The sequence below is a fragment of the Pinus tabuliformis genome, chromosome 1_2 (genome assembly GCF_031772625.1).
Source record: "Pinus tabuliformis cultivar Carrire ecotype Pingquan chromosome 1_2, CPIR1, whole genome shotgun sequence".
Classification (NCBI taxonomy): Eukaryota; Viridiplantae; Streptophyta; class Pinopsida; order Pinales; family Pinaceae; genus Pinus; species Pinus tabuliformis.
Window position 1 is genome coordinate 38,446,849 of NC_142298.1, and position 23,576 is coordinate 38,470,424.

Genomic DNA, 23,576 nt, shown 5'->3' on the forward strand with positions numbered 1-23,576 from the left:
GAGAAAAGTCTGATTTACATTGCATACGTTACAATAGAGATGGATCACATGATGCATCCATATGCAAGTTTCCTTGGGACAGAATTGAGAAGGAAAGAAATCAACCCAAAGGTAAAACTAATGACAAAGAGAAAGGTAAAGCACCTGAATCCGCTCAATATGTTGTGGCACATTGGAATATTGGAGTAAATGAAGACTTATTTAATGCTTTACTTGCTTCTTGGAAAAATGATTGGTCGCTTGATTCAAGAGCAACTTTCCAGATGACTTTTTAGAAGAGACTTTTTTGAAGAATTTACTAACAATGTTGATGGAGTAGTATACTTTACAGAAAAATCAAAACTCAAGCCATCAGGGCTTGGCACAATCAGGCTTAAATCGCCTGGTCTTCCAGACTTTCTTCTACATGATGTTTTATATCTCCCATAGCTGAGGAGAAACTTGCTGTCCTTGGTCCACATCCGCCAGCAAGGACACTCCATTCATATGTTTGATGTAAAGGTTGAGGTGAGAAAAGCATCAGATCACTCACTTGTCATGACGGGGATAGAAGAAGAAAGGCTTCTCAAGTTGCAAGGTACCTCTGCTCGTGCAAAAAATTTCTCATACATTTCTCATGATGATGAAGGTACATTTCCATCAAGTTTATTATGGCATGCTAGATTTGGACACTTGAACTATGACAACCTCCGCTTGTTGAAGAAAAATGGTGTTATTGGTTTGCCTACAATTCCTAGGAAGCTTAAGCAATGTTATGCTTGCATTCTAGGAAAGCATAGCAAACAGTGTTTTCATGATTCACATTCCAGAACACATAGAAAACTTGAACTCATTCATTCAGATTTATGTGGTCCAATGCCTGTTCCTTTTGCAAATGGAAATAAATATATGATGACATTTATTGATGACTACACCAGAATGTGTTGGGTTTATTTATTGAAGAACAAATCTAATGCTTTTCAAACATTCAAGAACTTTCATACATGGATTGAAAATGATGCACAATCTCATATTGGCTCTATTCGCACTGATAATGGAAAAGAATACACTTCAAATGAATTTAAAAACTATCTTTGCCAACATGGGATCAAACATCAAACAACTGTGCGTTATAATCCCCAACAGACGGAGTAGCTGAAAGAATGAATAGGACAATCTTAAATATGGTGCGCTCCATGATGTTTTTCAAGAATGTAAAATTGATGTTTTGGGCTGATGCAGTTCTATGTGCTATATATGTAAAGAATAGATGTCCATCTAATGCTATTAGAAACAAGACTCGTTATGAAATGTGGTATGAGCACATTCCTTCGGTAAAGCATCTCAGGTTGGTTCCACCTGTTATGCCTTGATACCAAAGGTACATAGAAACAAACTTGGTGCAAGGAGTCGTAAGTGTATCTTTTTGGGGTATTCAAACACCTTCAAAGCATACCGTCTCTATGATGAAGTTAATAAAAAGTTTGTTGTATCTAGAGATGTAATCTTTCTTGAATCATCCAAAGCTGGCAATGTTGTTGAGCGACAACTTGATCACTTGGATAGATTTGCAAATGCAAAATCATTTCAAGAATTTGATAATCAGACTCCACATCTTGAAGGGGGGATTCCTATACTGGATCAACCTGTGGAATCTTCTTCTGAAGCACTCTCTCCCCTGCATGAAACTCCAACCACTGATGATACTTTGAGTGATGTGATTGACATAATTGGGAGACTCAATCTTTATTCAGTCCCAACTCAATCAACTGAGCAGCCTGGACCATCTCAGAAAGGTCCCCCAAAGTGGTTGACAAAGACACTTGAAAGTGTTCATCCTGATGAGGTTGGAAAGACAGGAACAAGAAATTCAACCAAGCAAAATGGAGGTGATGTAGATAACTCTGATTCACTTGTTAATATGGATGTTTCTTATGATTGTGAATTGAATTTGTCTGCAAATTTTGAACCGACTTCCTTCAACGAAGCTGCTTCTCATGATGAATGGAAAAAAGTGATGCAAAAGGAGCATGATGCCTTGATAAAGAATGGCACATGGAAGCTGGTTGATCCTCCATTGGGAACCAAACCAATTGGTTGCAAGTGGGTGTACAAGAACAAGTATAAAGTTGATGGCTCACTTGACAAGCACAAAGCCAGGCTTGTGGCAAAAGGTTTGCATAGAAGGAAGGGGTCGATTATGAGGAAACTTTTGCCCCCACAGCAAAATGGGCTACCATCCGGACACTCTTTGCCCTAACAGCTCAGAACGGTTGGAAAGTCCATCAAATGGATGTAAAAACTGCTTTCTTGAATGGAGATTTAAAATAGAATGTCTTTATGTCCCAACCTGAAGGATTTGCTATGAAAGGACATGAACATAAAGTATGCAAACTTGTGAAATCCTTGTATGGCCTCAAGCAAGCACCGCGAGCCTGGTATGAAAAATTAACTGAGCATCTTCTAAAACTCAATTTCAAACATTATGATCTTGATGATGCAACTTTGTTTGTCAAGAAAGTTGGCAAAACAATTGTATATCTTGTTGTGTATGTAGATGATGTTTTGATGATAGGGAACAATGAGAGCTACATTGCATCCATAAAGAAGGAATTTAGGAAAGGTTTTGAAATGATTGATTTGGGCTATGTTCATTACTATCTTGGTATTGAAGTAACTCAACATTCGAAGTCTATATTCCTTTCTCAAAAGAAGTACATTGGAGATCTGTTGAACATGTTTGGCATGGCTGAATGCAATCCTCTAACTACTCCAATGGAACAAAACTTAAAGCTCACATCCATTGAAGGAAAAGAATTTGAGGATGCAACAAAGTATAGACAGCTTGTAGGAAGTCTCAACTACCTGACTACTACCAGACCAGACATTTCGTTTGTTGTTGGAATCCTCTCCAGGTTTATGCAAAAGCCTTGTGAGAGACATTGGTTTGCTGCAAAAGAGTTCTAAAGTACCTGAAGAGAACTAAAGACTTTAGACTCAAGTATACACAGGTGGGCAACTTCAGCTTGATTGGATACTCTGATTGAGACTTTGATGGAGACAGGAAACTGGGGTGTCTACTTTTGGTTATGCTATGAGTCTTGGATTAGGAGCTGTCTCCTGCAGATCACACAAACAATTAGTTCCAGCAGATTCCACAACAGAGGCAGAATATGTGGCAGTGGCTGAGGCAACAAAAAAAATTGTGTGGCTCAGGAAAATCTTGGAAGATTTGCAGGTGAAACAAGTACATTCGACTCCACTCATGATTGAAAACACCTTTGCAATAAAGTTGGCCAAGAATCCAAACTTCCATGATCAAACGAAGCACATCAATACAAAACACCATCTGATTCGACATCATGTTGAGGCCAAGACAATCCATCTATGCTATTGTTCCACTAATGAGCAGATTACAGACACTTCACCAAAGCACTTGCAAGAGAAAAGCCTGAAAGATTCAAAATGATGCTTGGACTCACCAACATCCCTTCAGATTAAGGAGGGGAATGTTGACACCTAATCACGGGGATTGGGTGAATAGTTGTAAATAATGTAAATAATAAATAATGGAAAAGGAAGAGCCATTGGGAGATGAAACCGAAGAGTCACTCCCTCATGTATGTAACTATGAGCAATCTAAATGAATAAACAGATTTCATTTGAGGAGTTACCTCCTGGCCTGACAACAACAGTGTATATGTGTGTGTTTATTTCTCTCCAGCGCTGTCTATGTTCCACGAAACTTCTAAGAACCCGATTTTTCGAGACGTACCCATACCCGAAACTCCAAAACTCGATTGAAACTCAACCATAATGTAATCATATATGAGGGTTAATATAGACTTGGTTTTCCTTCTAAATTGTCATGTATGGGTCTTATTCCCTTTTTTTCTTGCAAGATATTGTGTTATTCACTTATGTATAAATTTATTTTTATATATATAAACATATATGATGTTTCGGACGACGTTTCCATTTTCAGGAGGTGACATTTCTAAATGTACCTGTTTCGGAAACTCCGAAAGGTTTCAACGCTTCGTGCAACTTAGAGTGCAATATTTAGTTTCTACAGTATTTTATTTTGTGTAGGTTGCACTATATGTATTTCAATATTTGCCATAGAAAACTGCAAATAATTTAACAAATAGGAGAAATATCATCAGTTTGCTGTAGTAGGAATTGGGTCACCGCTTTCTCACATAGCCAACTATTGTTATTGATATTGCGACACTACACTATCTACTACCACGACCAATTGATGGAGTTGTCATGCACTAATCGAGCTTTTCCCTTACTCCCACGACTCCATGAACTTCTTGTGCATGCCCTGTCTCTTACCCCGCCCAACAACACTCTGTGGCCCTTTTTTGCACACTTGTAGATTGTTCTTGGCAATATCCTTTGTTAGTTGTTCTTGCTCCCATTGCCATCCCTTGCTAACTTGCTATTGGCTTGATTTGATACACTTCAGTGGTGGCTCGACTTTGTTAACTGGCTTCTTTCACTACTTGAATTGACCTAACTCTGTGACCTTACTCATCCAGCCCTATGCCACCTCTCCTCCTTAGCCCACATCTCTTGCTTTGTCGCAACCCTAACAACCTTCTCTTGGCTCCCTGACATCCACACCCGTGCAACCTGCGACCAATGTGACACCATCTTCTTTGCCTCTGCTGCTTGTAGGCTAACCCACAAACTTGTTGCCACCTGACCCCAACATTTTGTTATGCTTGTGTTTTCCAGTCATTGCTGTCACATCCCTATTGTGCCACTCTCAACCTATTGTGTACCTACCTATTGGTCTACCTTGCTGGTTAGGTTTTCTGGCCACAAATGACCTCTATCAATGGCTGTCTCTAGTGCTTATGGCAACTAGGTCATTGAAAGACCTATCGATGACCCACATGACCTACCTTTAAAAAAGAAAGTAAAACTTTATCTTGGTTGCAGAATTTTGTTTCTTTTCAGCTAGACTGTACAGATTCTTTTAGCAAAAAAATTTCCTTCACCATTGCACGACATACGGCCTTTATGCCTTGTACGATCACAATCAAACCTAGCTTCTATGATACTTGTACGATCCTGGCACCTGAAAGTTTGTGAGACTAGTTTCTTAGTGTTTACACTCTAATACCATGTTCGATTCTCTTACTCTAGCAATATGCCAATTTATTCCTAGCACATTACATCCACTGAATAAAAGCACAACTAAGGTATTAACAATAATAATCGGTGGAAGCATTTAAGCAATCTCATACATAGACAAACACACAAATTATGCTCAATCAACAGTTCATCATTAATATTGATCTCCTAATCTACTTGCGCTCGCTTACTACGATAATGGCCCAGTCTAGGAAAAAATGCATACAACAACTAGATTTGATCCAGCTAATCGAGCCTTAAACTTGGTTGTTTGGATCTCCTTGCTGCCTCCTTTGCACCTTCCTCAGACTCAACACACTTGACTGGAGATTCTTCTCTCACCCTGTCACTGAGATGCCTTTCCTTGTCTTGTGCCATATGGCGTGTCTTCTCCTTTGGCCTATCCCTTCTTTTATAAGCTTGAGTTATGATTGAATCCATAACCCTAATATCCAAAGTGATTGACAGCCAAGATTAAGTTTCACCACACTTGATATCAACAATTGAGGTTAGATTAACTCACTTATATCTTATAAAATAATTACCTTAATTAATAAATTATTACTAAGGTCTAAGGGTCTATTGGGCAACTTGTAAATGCCCAAACACTTAGGCATGTGCAAAAGTACTCTCGAGCTGCAAGCATCAACATCAATCAGGCAACTTCCACATGCTTAGACCCTTAGTCCTGTGCAGAAGTACTTGCCTGAGCTACTCTTATCAACAATGTTGTGTAAGGAAAGAAATCTAAAAGTATTTCAAGGGGCCATCCAAGGGTTTTGCAGATCTGCCATACAATTTATGGTAGCAACATTTGGGTGGTAAGTGGAACCCTTACTCAAGTGTTTGATCTAAAAGGTATGTACTTATAAACTCTTGTTTGTTTTTCACTTCTGAGTTATACTTTTTCAAATTTTATTAGTGATAAACAATTTCCAGCTTGCTAGAAATTAAAAATATGCATAAAACAAGTATGGGATTTGACCCCTTCATTGAGTAAATAATTTCCATATTTCAGTATCATTATTATTACTCATGTTTTTAGTGATGGGTTAGTTTTGCTGTTTTCTATTCATACTCCTGGCTTTCCCACCCATAAATCAGGCTTTTATTAGCCTTTCTATGCTTGTGGGTGGCTGCAAAATGGCATTTGGCTTGCTGCTTTCTGCATTTTCTGCTTGTTTTTCATATATGTAGATGTAGAACAGTGAGTTACTTCATAATTTACAGCCATTTACCAAGGTCTACTGCAAGGTATTTATTTCAAATTGGTAAAAGTTCCTAATGCTCAATTTTGTACCATTCTAAGAGCTATTTTTTGTAGTTTGAGTGTCAATTCACTTGCTAGTCTGTGTTCTTCTGCAGTCATATTCCATTTCCAGTTTGGTGATAAAACATAATCAAATCCTATCTTCATCCTAGATTCGATACTTAGGCACTAGTTTTTAATTCTTTGGTTGAGCATATTTATAGGGAATCCTCCCATTTACTTTTAGTAGGAGTTGGGTTTGAAAGGTGGAGACTTGTGCCAAGGTGATAGTGAGCACTTGTTTTGTGTAGTGCCACCTTAACGTCTTGTGAAGACCTTGACAGGATCTGCTAATTTGGGTGGTAACAGGGCCAAAAACTGGTCAAACTTGACCAAGTCTGACAACACTGTTTTAAAATTATTTTAATGCAGTGTTCCACGGAGACGTGGCCCCCAGGGTGGGGGATGTGCTTCCTCGCTCCCCCACGCTCCCAAGACGGGGAAATGTTGAAATTTGGTACCGGAGGACAGGTGGTTCCCTTAGGCTTTGATCTTTGGCCTAGGGAAAAGTGTCCAAAAGAATTTAATTTTTCTCCTAAAGTGACTTTATAATTTTATAAAGTTAAATCTAATTTAAAAGTGACTTTAAGTGATAAAGTTACTAAGTCTAATTTTAAAGTAACTTTTATAAAGTCAATGAAAAATTAGAAAGGAAAAGTGACTTTGGAAATAAATGACTAAGTGGGTCTTTATTAAAGTGGGGTGAATTAAAAAATAGAAAGTGAGATTTAAATGAGCATGTAATCTCAGCCATTGATCTAAATCTATTTCAGCCATTGGATTTAGAGATCACCCAAAAGTCACTTGGATCACCCAAAAGTCACTTGGAGTTATATTAAAGGAGGAAAAGGAGGAAAAGGTCATTCATTCTTTCATGAGCAGATTGGGAGAAGGAGAGCAAGAGAGCAAGAGAGATTTCTGAGCAGGGAGGAGAAGGAGACAGCAACTTGGCACACATTCCAAGGCAGCAGTTGAGCAGATTTGTACAGCTAATTCAACACATAGTGAAAGGCAGATTTTTGCACAAAAATCGAGGAGCAGTTTGCTGATTTTTCTGCACACAAAACGGAGGCCGTACAGCATTTATTGCTATCCTGTTTGCTGTAATTTCCAGATTGCTGTGAGGCACGGGAAGGAGATAAGTTGTAAATTTGCTTGCTGATTTTTTTGCTGAATAATTCTCACTGTAAAAAGACAATTTTCAGAAATAAAGAAGAGCTCTCAAACTGGTTTTCCCCAAGAGTTGTAGGGGGTTTTTCCAGGGTCAAGTTGACCAAAAATATCAGGTTTTAATGTGTTTTAATCGCTGTTTTTGATTGCTGATTTTTAATTCTGCAATTTCCAGCATTCTGAAAAATTTCCAGAATTTGTGTTTTCAGCAATATTTATTTTTTTCAGTCTGTTAAATGTATGGTTATGGGAATGGGCATTTAACTACATGGGAGAAATAAGGAGAAACTGAAAACCGGGGTGGGAAAGCAGAGATTTTTTACATGGTATCAGAGCTTGAGTGCTGAAGGGCAGTTTGGGACAGCAAAAGGAAAAATTACAGTTGCTGATTTTTCACTCAGAAAATTCCAGCAAGCTGATTTTTTCATAAACAACAGTTTTATCTTTACTACAGCAGTGTTATTTTTCAGTTTTAGGACAGCAGGATGTCATTGGGATTGAGGGTGGAGGATAGGCTGGATGGGCATATAAATTACAGCGTTTGGAAGGAGAGAATGCAGAGTATCTTTGAGGAGGCAGAAGTCTGGGATATCATGATGCATACCGCACAAAACCCTGTTGTTGTGCCCACTGATGTTACTCAGTTGGCTGAGTATAAAAAGAAGAACAATAAGGGTAAGAGGCTGATTCTAGACGGAATCAAAGACCATTGCATTCCTCATGTGAGAGGAAAGAGCAATGCCCATGAGATGTGGACAGTATTGTCCAATCTCTACCAGAGTACCAATGAGAACCGGAAGATGGTCCTGAAGGAGAAGCTGAAGAACATTAAGATGGGGAATGATAGTGCAACTGGATATCTCACAAAGATTACCACTGTGAGAGATGAGTTGGCAGCGATTGGAGAGGCCATTCCACCCACTGAGTTGGTGCGGATTGCAGTGAATGGCCTCCCCCGTTCATGGTTGAACTTTGCTGATGGGGTTTGTGCACGTGAGACCCTTCCCACATGGGAGAGGTTTTGGGATGATTGTATTCAGACAGAGATCAGGAAAGGACAGCTTGGGGCAGCCAAGCCAGTTGAGCAGGATGAGGACATAGCATTGGTGGCAGGAGGCAAGAAAGGCAAAGGGAAGAAGCAGGCTTCCACAAGCAGTGGTGGGGGCAAAGGCAAAGGTAAAGGTAAACAGGGGAACACACAGAAGGACTATTCCAAGGTGAAGTGTTGGAATTGTCAAAAGATGGGACACTATGCAGTTGTGTGTCCGGAGAAGAAGAAGAAGAAGGGGAAGAACCAGGACGTGGCAGCTTCAGCAGAGATTGAGGACTTTGCAGGTCGTTTTGACCGGGAGTTTGCGTTCACTACGTGTGAGTCCTCTAGTGCAGGATCACCTGCCACACAGGTTCAGAGGGAGCATGCTTTTCCCTCGATTAGCGGAGCATCTTCAGGTATCTGGTATGTGGATAGTGGGGCTTCACGTCACATGACAGGAGTCCGTGAGTACTTCTCAGAGCTTTCAGAGAGTGGCACTGATATTGAGGTAGTACTCGGTGATGACAGAGTTGTTAGAGCAGTCGGGGTGGGGACAGTGACATTTCAGAGGGAGTCCAAACCTCCCTTGAAGGTGTCAAAGGTTCTTTATGTGCCAGGGATGAGGAAGAACCTCATATCCGTCTCAGCTTTGGAGGACAGAGGATATGAGGTACTGTTCAGGGGAGGACAGGTGTTGATGTATCCCAGGGGCACTCCAGCTGATTCAGCTAGAGTGATAGGTGTACGCCATGCAAAGGTGTACAAGTTTGCATTCCAGCCCCTTTTGGCATTGAGCAGTAGTACCAACAGCAGAGCTAGCAGTTCTGAGCTGTGTGAGATTTGGCACCGCAGGATGGGAGATATGTATCATGGAGCCTTGAGGACATTGCGAGAGATCACTACAGGTGTGCCAGATTTCAGTACTGACCACTTTGATACTTTCAGAGGTTGTGCGATGGGCAAGTTTGCCAAATCCCCTTTTCCCAGCAGTGACAGCAGAGCGACGGGGATACTTGATTTGATTCATTCCGATGTGAGCGGTCGGATGTCTCATGTTTCCTTGAGTGGATATGAGTACTATGTGTTATTCATTGATGATCACTCCAGGAGGACCTGGATTTATTTTTTGAAGACCAAGAGTGAGGTCTTCAAGCGGTTTCAGGAGTTCAGAGCTCTTATGGAGACTCAGACAGGTCGAAAGATCAAGTCCTTGAGGTCGGACAGTGGAGGAGAGTACACCCTTGGAGAGTTTGTTGACTATTGTGCGGAGGCAGGCATTAGGAGGGAGTTCACTATTCCTTACAACCCCCAGCAGAACGGAGTTGCAGAGAGGAAGAACAGATCCATCATAGGGGCTGCCAAAGCCATGTTACATGATCAGGGGTTGCCATTGTTCTTGTGGGCAGAAGCCTGCAACACAGCTGTTTACTTACAGAACAGGAGTCCGCGTCGTGCCTTGGGGTACATGACTCCGGAGGAGGCTTTCTCTGGGAAGAAGCCTGATATTGGTCATCTTCATATCTTTGGATGCATAACATACTCCTATATACCCAAGGAGAAGAGGACCAAACTAGAGCCCACCGCAGAGAAGGGTATCTTTGTGGGCTACAATGAGACCTCAAAGGCCTTTCGGATTTACATTCCTGCACAGAGGAGAGTTGTTGTCAGACGGGATGTGAAGTTCGAGGAGGACAGGGCCTTTAGGAGGTCACGGGAGTTAGAGTATCTGGATCAGCCAGACCCTCAGCAGCAGTTGAGTCAGTCGCAGGGATCCAGTGGGCAGGGATCAGGAGGATCCGGAGGTACATCGATGAGGATGTCAGGTCCATCAGTGTGCAGTGGCTCGCCGAGCCAGAGGGGTGGTGCTCCGGGCAGCATGCAGAGCAATTCACAGAGAAGTTCACTAGGGAGTCCACTGATGGACAGTTCACATGGTACCTCAGCTTCTACAGGTTCAGGTGCAGGCAGGAGGACAACAGACAGACAATCAGGAGTTCAGGCTACTGATGATGATGATGAGGAGGAGTTTCATTCTCCAGTGGGAGAAGTGCGCTCAGGGAAGAGGAAGCCCAAGTGGCTTCAGGACACCTTGAGAGATGCCACATCTGTTGCTGAGCCGAAGAGGCCGGTCAGAGAGAGTAGACCACCTGAGAGGTTTTGTAGTTATATGGCGATGGTTACCAGCATCCTTGACTCTGAGCCTTCTAGCTATGAGGAGGCAGCTAGCCAGCAGGTCTGGAGAGAGGCCATGCAGGAGGAGTATTCTTCTATCATGAAGAATGATGTTTGGGAGGTGGTGCCGAGGCCTGAGGGCAAATCCGTGGTTACTTCCAGATGGCTTTACAAGGTAAAGCATGCTGCAGATGGCAGCATTGAGAAATTCAAAGCGAGGTTTGTGGCTAGAGGGTTCTCCCAGGTAGAGGGAGTTGATTATGAGGAGACCTTCGCTCCCGTGGCTCGATATACTTCGATCCCCTCCATTATATCGATAGCAGCAGAGATGGGTTGGAAGATCCACCAGATGGATGTGAAGACCGCATTTCTCAATGGCTTCATACAGGAGGAGGTGTACATTGAGCAGCCACAGGGCTTTGAGGTGCATGGGAAGGAGTCCCATGTGTGCAAATTGAAGAAGGCCCTTTATGGCCTGAAGCAAGCTCCCAGAGCTTGGTACTCCAGGATAGATGCATACTTGCAGGGGACAGTGGATTATGGTCTGGACTACAGGCAGGGAGATGGAGTGAGATTGGCAGGGTACACTGATTCTGATTGGGCAGGTTGTGCTTCTGATAGGAAGAGCACTTCAGGGTGTTGTTTTGGGTTGGGTTCAACAGTAGTGTCATGGTTCAGCCGGAAGCAGCAGTCCGTAGCACTGAGTTCAGCGGAAGCAGAGTATATGGCAGCCAATCTAGCTAGTTGTGAGGCTATCTGGCTTCGCAAGATGTTGTTTGGCTTATTTGGTCAGCCGTTGAGACCTTCAGTGATTTACTGTGATAATCAGAGTTGCATTAAACCCACGGAGAATCCAGTATTTCATGACAGGTCAAAGCATATCGGGATCAGATATCATTTCATCAGAGACTATGTTCAGAAGGAGCTGTGAAGCTTGAGTATATTTCCACCGATGAGCAGGTTGCAGATATCCTTACCAAAGCCTTACCACGGGGCAAGCATGTCTACTTCAGGGACAAGATGGGTGTGGTGAGGAACACCTTCCTCGGTAAGAGGGAGTGTTGAAATTTGGTACCGGAGGACAGGTGGTTCTCTTAGGCTTTGATCTTTGGCCTAGGGAAAAGTGTCCAAAAGAATTTAATTTTTCTCCTAAAGTGACTTTATAATTTTATAAAGTTAAATCTAATTTAAAAGTGACTTTAAGTGATAAAGTTACTAAGTCTAATTTTAAAGTAACTTTTATAAAGTCAATGAAAAATTAGAAAGGAAAAGTGACTTTGGAAATAAATGACTAAGTGGGTCTTTATTAAAGTGGGGTGAATTAAAAAATAGAAAGTGAGATTTAAATGAGCATTTAATCTCAGCCATTGATCTAAATCTATTTCAGCCATTGATCTAAATCTATTTCAGCCATTGGATTTAGAGATCACCTAAAAGTCACTTGGATCACTCAAAAGTCACTTGGAGTTATATTAAAGGAGGAAAAGGTCATTCATTCTTTCATGAGCAGATTGGGAGAAGGAGAGCAAGAGAGCAAGAGAGATTTCTGAGCAGGGAGGAGAAGGAGACAGCAGCTTGGCACACATTCCAAGGCAGCAGTTGAGCAGATTTGTACAGCTGATTCAGCACATAGTGAAAGGCAGATTTTTGCACAAAAATCGAAGAGCAGTTTGCTGATTTTTCTGCACACAAAACGGAGGCCGTACAACATTTATTGCTGTCCTGTTTGCTGTAATTTCCAGATTGCTGTGAGGCACGGAAAATGAGATAAATTGTAAATTTGCTTGCTGATTTTTTTGCTGAATAATTCTCACTGTAAAAAGGCAATTTTCAGAAATAAAGAAGAGCTCTCAAACTGGTTTTCCCCAAGAGTTGTAGGGGGTTTTTCCAGGGTCAACTTGACCAAAAATATCAGTGTTTTAATGTGTTTTAATGGCTGTTTTTGATTGCTGATTTTTAATTCTGCAATTTTCAGCATTCTGAAAAATTTCCAGAATTTGTGTTTTCAGCAATATTTATTTTTTTCAGTCTGTTAAATGTATGGTTATGGGAATGGGCATTTAACTACATGGGAGAAATAAGGAGAAACTGAAAACCGGGGTGGGAAAACAGAGATTTTTTACAGGAAACTCATGGGGAAACGTTTCCCCATGTCGCCTTTTTTGGGGAAACTTGGGGAAACTTTTGGGGGACTTTTTCTAGTGACGAAAAGCATCCCCCCCCTAGGGTGGGGGATGCGCTGCGCTTCCTCGCTCCCCCACGCTCCCAAGACGGGGAAACTCCTGGGGAAACGTTTCCCCATGTCCCCTTTTTTGGGGAAACTCGGGGAAACTCTGGGGGGACATTTTCTAGTGACGAAAAGCATCCCCCCAATTTTTTTTGCTAATAACAATTAAAAACATAAAAAATTAAAACGTCCCCCCAAATTTTTTTGCTAATAACAATTAAAAACATAAAAAATTACAAATTTTAATATAATTAAAAAATGAAAATAAAAATTAAAGGATAAATTAAAACTTTAAAACATAATCATTCACATTTCTCATTAACCCTACAATTTTACCTTGCCGCCCGACATTTTCCTTCTGCTGTTGCTCGACATTTTACCTTGCCACCCAAGATTTTATCATTTTCCTGCCACTGCTGCTCGACATTTTCCATTTGCAATTTGCTATGATTCAAATTTACCATTGACCGGGGACCTGAGACATTTGGAGCTACGATTTTCATTTTGTGAATTGCAGTTGTCAGATTGGAGCCGCGATCTTCATTTTGTTACTTGGAGCCACTAGATTGGAGTTGCGATTTATTATTTAGTACTTTTTGAGAAATTTACTAGTATTTCACTGCTTTCTATGTTTACTTTTAGTTTAGTATTCTATGGTTATTTTAAACTTCAACATAATGTCATTATCATATGATGACTTTACTTTCGATGTGCATTGTGTAATTTCAAATGTCAAATGATTGATTTAATTTAGATTTACCTTGCATAATATTAATGCGCATTGCCAAATGATGAATTTAGATGGAACATTGCATAATGTCAAATGATCGATTCAATTTAGTAATTTACTTTTAGATTTACAATTTTACATTGTAATTGTAGAAATGTCAAATGATAATTATGATTCATAATACTCTAATACGAAATGATGATCATATTAGATGTACATTTCATAATTATTAAGATTTACTATTTAATAATTTAGTTATTGACATATTGTTGGAATTTTATTTTTTATTTTTATGTATTATTTTTTTAATAATTTTATATTTTTATGACTCTAATGTGCCCTCATTTCCCCGAAATTTCCCTAAATTTTGGGGTTGCTTATATACACCCCCCTTGTGCGTATCCTCGCTCTCGTGTTTACCCGTCCTAGAAACTCAGTGTAACATTGTTTTAATGCGACTTGACCTCACAAGGCCTTATCAAGACATTGGCCCACATACTGCCTCCACTCTTATAGTGTTTATAGAATTTTACAGTTTTCTTTGATGTTACATTTTCATGAAAATCAATTATACTCTTTTCATGGGAACATCTCAGCTTTACTATGTGCTCCTTTTGTCTTTGCTGTTTTCTTCTCTGCATAGTTTCATACATGATAACCATGAATTTTAATTAGAGGTCTCAGTTGTCTCCTGAGTCACTTCTAGACCTAGGTTGTACGAAATGGGGAAACGGGTACGAGTTTCCGAAATGGGAAGCGATACGAAACGCGACCTCTCGAAATTTTGGAAATGGGGAAACACAAATATATATATATATATATATATATTGAAAATATATATATGTGTGTGTGTGTGCAATCATAAAGCATAAATGATACATTATAATTTATTACATTTAAACATTAAGATTTAATTTACGTCACATTTACTCATGAATGCTCACATAATGAAAATAAAAATATCGGAATATCCAAAAGCAACCTTTATTATATATCCAAATCTCAAAATCAGCCTTTATTTATATTAATATATGAGGCTGCAAGTACAATAAAGACTATAAGGCTGCAAGAGAGAGATCCAAATCAGGATTTTCTGCATCCACATCCCATACTTTAGAAGGACCACTGTTGTATTGGGAGTCTCCTCCTACATAGTCGAACGACCTTAGTGCTCTTGATTAAATACAAGTTTCATATCCTAGTACCCTACATGATCTTGATTATTGGGAGTTTCCCCTGCATAGAGGGCTTGGTTCTCTTGATTAAATACAAGTTCCATACCCTAGTACATGATAAAATCCAATGGAAACATTGCAATCCCTCCAATCCTGAAATCTTGAAAAACAGATAACTCTGCTGGATTTTGAGTGAGATATAAAATTCTACTTTCTCCATATGAAATCCAATGAGGGCGAAACCACTCTCAAACATCCTGAGTCATTTCATGGTAATGTTAAAAATTTAAGTAAAAGGATGAAAATGAAAAATAAAGGAGAATATCACTTTATTCTTAAACAATACCATGAACTGCATATGCCTCAAACTCACTGATGAACTGCATATCAACACTAGGGCAAAAATTCACTTTTATAACTTTAGACACGCATCTAGAAACAACTAGAAGTCACTAACATACCCTAAAAATAAATTTAAAAAAATAAAAAATAAAAAAAACACAAGTTAATGAGGAAACGTGGGTCGTACGGCCGTGAAACGCGTTTCTGGCCGTACGGGCCACGTTTCCATTTTGGGAAATGTGGCAGTACGGCCGGAAACGCGTTTCACGGCCGTACCAAATGCGTTTCTGCGTTCCGTACCAGTTTCCGTATGGAAACGGACCTCTGTACCATGTTTCCTGCAACATTGTTCTAGACACTCAATTCAACTTTTGTGCACGTAACAGTTCTAATATTATATGAAATTCGAATATTCAAGAACCTAGTTGGCAATTGTTCTACAAATTCTAATTTACAGAGATGTTACAAATTGCAACCAATGATGTCGTTCAGTTGCAGCCATGTAAGAAATGTCTCATATGATGGAATTGTATGCAAGACTAAACATCTCAACATGAACAAAACATTTAAGAAAGATCACGCAAGTAGTATAGCATGAAATTTGAAGTACCATTTGATGTGATGTTAAGCAGCATCATGGGAAACCACCTATCCATCACCTACGATTTAAATAGACGAAAGATAAATACCTGTGTGATAGTTGATTGCACAAGTAGGTATGGTATCACTAAGAGCCTCAAAAGAAGAAGTCTGTCAATGAATGTCACGAAGAACACTTTTGAATATAACAGATTTTGCCCATTCTGTTTCGTGTGATCTATAAATGTCTAGAAACCCATATTCTCTGCTGTCATTCCGTTAGTATTTAGTAAATGAGGCATAGAGTTTTATCTCTCTGCATTCTATGTTTCTTTCTCATGCACCATTGGATGCAACCCCTACAATAGCACATAAGGAAGATGAATATACAAACACAATATACTATTAGAGAGTTGTTGTCATCACTGCATTTTCAGCAGGAATACTTTACTCTACAATTTCCTTTTTATTTCTTTATTTATAATCTCATATGGAGGTAGATAATTCTACCTTTTCAATATTTCTTTTTAATAGAAATAGCAACCGAGGAAATAAAATCATTATGATGTAAGCTGATTCAAAACAATGTAGTAATGCAGCAAGTCATACTTGGTAGTAATTAATACCATAATAAGTTTCAGCCTTCAGGCATCATGCTGTAATAAATGTGTGGTAAAGGGTTGAATAGATCAACTGATCTCAGAGGATGTTAATATTTCAATATATTACTCCATTCTTTACATCAGATTGCATGACACACAGATTTAGAATCGATCTTTTTTCAGTTATTATTATTATGAGGGTCGTGCAGATTCTGTATCACTATGAAGAAAAAAAAACTTTATAGAGCTCAATTCATTAAGGTGCTTCATTGATTAAATGATGATTTCTCATGTCAATTATGTAAATTAAGACAATAGTTGTAGTCAACTGCAGCATATGTTAAATCTCTGCAGGCAACATCTGATGGTGATAAGCCCGGTTTGGTCGCAATTTTGCAAAAGGTCTTACAGCTTTATGCTTCAAAAGTACTCTCAAGGCGGAGCTATGCTTTCAAAGGTACTAAAGATCATTCACTCATATCTTGATTGTAATAGATGGCACTATGATAGATATGTTAGATGCTTACAGTTGGAAAAATATATATTCTTCTCCATTTATATATGCATGGGCATAAACATGTACATGTCTGTCCATCCCTGTAACTACCTTCCAAGTTAGAAGAGAGAAAGGAATATGAAAAAAGTACTCATTTTTTGGATATATGCCTCAAATAAATTTGTTTATCCTTTATTCAAGATGAAAATCTATGAAAGGTTTATGATAGAAAATCAGTGCCTCCCTGTGAGTTATGATGGGCACTCCGTTAAACTGCAAACTGGGTAAAGTTTAAAGGATCAAGAATTTCACATGAATTTAGTATAACAGAGAATATTTTGATTCTTGATATTAGCAGTTCAAAAATATGTTTTATTATAATTTTTTTTAGTAAAACATATTTACTATTACTCTATGTGATTTTAACCAGTATAATAAGGTTAGATCTGTAGCTCTAATTTTGTTTAATGCCTTTCTTAAGTTTAACCTGTTGGTGAAATTCAATTTTAAGAACATTTTGTAAAAGTAGTCATTGATGAAATTAGTAACACTGCATTAAAGTTGCTTGAAATTCATGCTTAAAGCTAGCTGCTAGGCTTATCATCAAGAAGTTGAGATCCATGAAGAAAGTGCTGTGATATTCCCTATTCCATAAATTGCTGAAGTGTAGAACAATATTGTGATTTTGGCATTGGAGACAATTTTGGCATTTCGGATTTAGGAAAAGTGGGTAGATGGGTTCCACACAAGCAAAACGAAGCAATACACACCCCTTAGAGAAAGAGTGCAAATTAGTGGAAAGTGGGGGCCACCAAGGGGTACACATGGGCCAGGCGTATATAAGGCAAAAAGGGAGGGATTTCCAGCTATCTTTTGACTATCACACTTCAGAATCGGACCTCTCTTAGAGCTTTTCAGCGCAAGGGTTGGAGTGCTATTGAGCACAAGTATTTCAAGCGAAATCCACACCAGTTTCGGAGAACTTTGTGTTGGAGAATGTAACTAGTTTCAGTCTTCATAATTATCATTTGACTCATGTAATGATGTAATCTCTATGTATTGATCAAAAGAAGAAAGAAAATTGTAAAAGAAAATTATTTATAAAGCATGGGTTTCATGCTTGGGTCTATGGTCAATAGGTCAAAGCATCCATTGTATGCTTATAGGGTTTGTCATGAGTCAAAGGTCATTGTTACATTGTAAAAGACCCTTATGGGCACATGTATCAAAGAAGAAAAATATTATTTTTGTATTTAAGAAGTATCTAGATACTCCAAAAGATCAAGTCGGCTGCCAGATTAAATTCGGCCTTGGGTAGGCTTGAAAAGCCACATGAGAAGGCTATATAAATGAATGATTTTGACCTCCTTTGGTGGACAAGCAGCTCACATTTTTCTTTAGCTTTTTGTTTGCAGATTGAACAAGGAGTGAAGGTACAAGAAGAGGATCCTTTAGGGCATGTGAAGGTGGACTGATCTGTCATGTGAAGGGATCTAGGGTTACCTTGTTAATTTTTCATAGGGCAATATTGTTCTTTGCTTTGATAATTGCATTTCATTATTTCCATATTAAATTCATCCTATAGCATCATAAGATTATTCAGTTTTACATCATTATTCAACAACATATGCAACTATATAGAAAGAACAATATCATCATCAATGCAACATAACATAAAGGAAAAATAGAAGAAAAGCATTGACACATAGAGAGACCAGGATTGGTCGGAGACTAGGGAAAAACCCACTATGGGGAAAAAACCCTTTCAAATTCTTCTTCTTATTAGATTGTCATTGAATGATTCAACAAATGAGAGCACAATGATCCATATCTTCATCCATACAACTATCCAGCAACATCAACTAAACAATATTCATGAAATGAACCCAACAATGCTAATAGTCAAAACCCTGATTCAGGAGTCTGTAATCAGCTGTCACTGTCTGCGGCCAATTGTTGAACCCTGTGGTCAATGAGCGAAATCTGTTGTCAACTGGAAAATCAAATCCTAGGTCCCAACCACACCGAGAGAGTGATGTGCGTTCGGCTGAAACCTTCAACCGCATGCAAAGACTTGCATTCCTATGGTTGTGACCGAAAACTGCATGTGTCATGCCTACGGTCAAGGACCAAAACCCTAGAACACACGTGCGAGTTTCGGACCCTGCAATTTCGGACCTTAGCGAACCAATCTGCGCGAACTTGCCTCAGCCTTGTGTGAGCCATGTTTGTGAAAATTCCTAAACTGGAATCCCTACTGCAGCAACTAATGATATTACTCCTATTTGTTAAATTCCTTTAAACAAATTACTTGCAGCTTCCTACGAAAAATATTGTAATACATACACTGCAACCTTCAGTTAATTAAATATTATGCAGGAACAAGATACTGAGAAAGAAGGAAAATACAACACAATTGACACCGTTATTTTTTGGACAAAAGTCCCCGGAAAAACCAATGCAGGAAAACCGGTGCAACAAATTTGAGGGTTTATTATTATTAAGCAGTAGCAAATTTTGAATACATCTTTGAATACCTCTCAGGTTATTCAGTTACAGAGAGAAATACTGGCAGAAATATTTGTGAGATTACCTCACAGAATCATTGAGAAAATCCCGGTTGGGCCGGATACTGGATGAAGTGCCTCTGGCAGACCCTACACTGCCTCTAGCAGGCCCTACACTGCCTCTGTGCAGTCCTCACGCAATTCCTGTATCAACCCCTCTAGGCACTGCAACACCCAGCATGCTGATCGATTTGCTGCCCAAAGTCACTGCTCTCAACCTCCTGGTCTCACACCCCGGCTCCCGGCTTCGGAAACTGACCCTGCCCAGCAAAATCTCGGACTCTTTCTCACCCTCTGCGTTGCCTCTGTGTGGCCGTTCATGGTCCTGCATCAACCTCTACGCTTGGGTTGCGGATCACTCTTTGCCTCTCTTTGTTGATGATTCCCCAGCTGAGAAAATCTCTCTCCAGATGCTATCCTTGCCCCTCAACTGCAAGAAATCTCCTCGATCAGGACTGTTGGAATTTCTAAGTCTATCCGTTAGAAATCCTCCATGCACTTTACTGATTTATTCCTACCCACTTGTTCTGTTAATTAACAAGTTATTTACCATGTATATACTAAAATACTGAAAATAAATACAAGTGCATGCTCAACACATTACAGATCATCAACCGAAGGAAACAGAAACAAGCACACAAATGACACCGTTATTTTGGACTAATGTCCCCGAAAAAACCCAATGCGGGAAAATCGGTGCAACTATCTGAGGGTTTTATTATTAAGCAGTTCTTTTCTGAGTACACTGGGTGCCAAACTGGCTAACCTGACAAAGATAAACAATCTGGCAGTAATACCTCACTTCGGAAACAGGTATTCGGAAATCCTGCTCCACAAAATCCCTCTAGCACAATCTGAAGCTCAATGTCAACCTTGTTGGCCTTTGCGTCAGCCTGAAACCCTCTGTGTCAGCCTACTGAGGCTCTGCACAACCTCTCTGGCTCTCTGCGTCACTCCTGCAGCCTCTGCGTGGATGACGCAGGCCCTTCTGGCTCTACGCAGTCTCTGTTGCCTCTGCATGGCTCCCTCTGGCTATGCGTCTGCCTCTCATTGCTTCTGCACTGGTCTCTCGGCACTATCCCTGCCTCTTTGCCTCGTACTCATTGCCCCTCACTGCAACTGATCACTAATTCTATCTCTCTTAGCAAACCCCGCTCTAGAGAATAGAATGACTGATTACTCTGGTGTATTCTCCAAGCGACCGTCAAGCCTCCTCTTATACTTTTCTCGTTGACAAATGAACGGCCGAGATTAAGTCCCTAATCCACAACTAAGATTAGATCTGGCTTGATCCATGTCTTTTGGACCATTCTATTTCTAACACAGTTTTATATTAATTCACATTGATATTTTAATTTCCCTAAGTTTAGACCTAGGAACTCCATTAAAAATATTAACTATTTTAATGTCTCCCAAACTGTTTAGAATCTGCCCAACCCTTTCTGGGTATTGGAGATCTCATGTGCCCTAACCTCTCAACCAAATTTCGTGGCTAGAGCACATCCGATGCTAGCCCAAATCAACACTCCCTATTAGCGAGGACTGTGCTCTGGCAACACTCCTCATTGAATATTACCCTGATCATCTGGCATCGGTCCCTATGCTGAGGCTAGGCCTGCTGCCCAACATCCTTTGCACTGCTGCATCCTGTACTGCTGCCCATAGCTCTGCCACTGCCATTGATGCATTTGTACGACAACTCCCTCTGCACTTGTGCTGCTGCCCATGGCCCTGCCACTGCCACTGCTGCGTCTGCACTGCATCTCCTCTCATCATGCTGCATTGTGCTGCCCATAGCACTACCACTGCTAATTGCTGCACCGCAACTCAGTTACTGAGAAGTAAGTAATTGATCTCCCAACTCTAACCTCTCTGTCAGGCTAGTGTACTCCTGATGCTGAAGCTCCCTCTGCCGCTGACAAGTGCTCCCTCTCTAACCTCTACGTTGCTGCAACAGCTCCCTGCATCTCGCACCGTTGCACACCTCTCTGTGCCATCCTGCACTGGTGCAACACTCCCGTGCCTCTCACACTGTTGCAACCTGCTAGCCTTGCGCTATTTTGTGAATTCTGCACTGTAGCTCTCTTTGCCACTTCATCCCCATCCGTTTTTACCCACATCCGCCAATCCTGCTACTTCTCTTCAGGGCTCCCGTAGCATGGTCTAATCCAAGAGGCTGGGTACTTAGAGGATCCCGCCCCTCATCGCCTGTAGTCTGTCTGACTACAGCTTGATGTCTCCCCACTTCCGCTAAAGTGGCGTGTGTGCACTCATGGCACAGTCATCGTCTATCCCCACTTCCTTTTCTGCCCTTGCTGGCACTACCTTGGTCTCGGAGGCCTCTCCCTTGTTCTTCTTCCTTGGACACTAGGTCGCATCATGACCTAGCTCCCCACAGTGGAAGCATTTGACCTTGGAGAGGTCCTTCTTCTTCTGTTTCTCCTGCTTTCCCTCAGATGCTAGGGCAACATCCTCCTCCTCCTTCTTGACTCTGATCCCCTTGTCGTTGCTTCCCGCCTTGCTTAGCCTTATGATCTCGTCTTGGTGAAGAGCTGCCCACATTTCCTCCCAATGTGGAAGGGTCGCTCTGCCCAGTATACTCTGGACAAATACCTCCTAGTCTTCTGAGACTGCGTTCAGGGTTGTTCTCACCATCAATTCTTGATCTGGCATGGCCCCTATGGAAGTCAGTTGATCCCGGATCTCATTCAGTCGACCAAGGAAGGTGTCGATCGATTCTCCCTTCTTCATCTGGTATGACTGCAACTGATTTTTTAGTAACATCCTTCTCTGCACGAAAGTACGCTGGTACAATTTCTTTAGGGTCTCCCACATCTCATTTGCCTTTTCCTTCTCGACAATGTGTGGTACTACATGGTCCTTGACCCCATCGAGGATGATGCTCTTGGCCCTCGCCATTGCCTCCTCGCATTTGTCTTTATCAGTTGGGTCAACTGGGATCGCTATCGTCATCAAGGCAAAGTGATTGACACGATTTCTGTCAAGTACGGATAAGATTCTGGCCTTCTAGACTGCGAAGTTTGAGGCTCCATCCAGTCTGTCCTGGTCTCTTACTTCGTGTAGTGCCATGCTGCTCTTCTACTTCCCTCCTGGAAGTTCTCGATGTGACTCCCTTTGAGCCTTGATTTCCCTCCTGGAAACTCTTCTGTCGACATCGAGATGCCCCCTACTCTGATCGTTTGTGTAATTGCACCACAGATCCGGATTTCTCTGCTAGAAACCCTCGGTAGCAACTCCGTTGTCCTTGGCCTTGCCCTATTAGGTACTGTTCTGACTACTGTACCCCACCAGCTCCATTCTGCAACTTACCCACAACCTCCTAAACCCCAGAAACCTGAAGGTGAGAGCTTCAAGGCTCTACGCAGTCCTAACACCGCTAAAGTAGCTCCCTCAGGCAACTGTGTCAGCCCTCCTAGCCTCTGCGTGGCTTTGCGTGAGCCTATCTTTGCCTCCTTCAGCCTCTGCGCAACCTCTTCTTCGCTCGAACTTGATGACGTAGGCACTGCGTCACCCCTTCCTTGCTACTTTGCTACTAGGAATAACTTTTGTCACTTGAGACAACTGTTTTTTGTTGCTATTGCTCTGCTCTGCTGATGTCCTCAGTTCTCCTGTGATCTGCAACCACGCTCTGATACCATGTTGGAATTTCTAAGTCTATCTGTTGGAAACCCTCCATGCACTTTACTGATTTATTCCTACCTACTTGTTTTGGTAATTAACAAGTTGTTTACCATCTAAATACTGAAAATAAATACAAGTGCATGCTCAACACATTACAGATCCTCAATTGAAGGAAACAGAAACAAGCACACAAATGACACCGTTATTTTTGGACTAATGTCCTCGAAAAAACCCAATGCAGGAAAATTGGTGCAGCTATCTGAGGGTTTTATTATTAAGCAGTTCTTTTCTGTGTACACTATCTGCCAAACTGGCTAATCCAACAAAGATAAACAATCTGGCAACAATACCTCTCTTCGGAAACAAGTATTCGGAAAGCCTGCTCCACGAAATCCCTCTCCAGCA

At 40.7% G+C, this 23,576-nt stretch overlaps 1 protein-coding gene across 2 annotated transcripts in view; it reads left to right on the plus strand.

Moving 5' to 3' along the window:
- Positions 1 to 23,576, plus strand: part of LOC149204295 (uncharacterized) — a 453,795-nt gene that overhangs the window by 319,101 nt on the left and 111,118 nt on the right. For both annotated transcript variants that reach the window (XM_089394680.1, XM_089394679.1), the window contains exon 8: positions 16,821 to 16,923. In XM_089394680.1, coding sequence (XP_089250806.1) covers positions 16,821 to 16,923 — 103 coding nt within the window. The remainder of the gene's footprint in view (positions 1 to 16,820; positions 16,924 to 23,576) is intronic.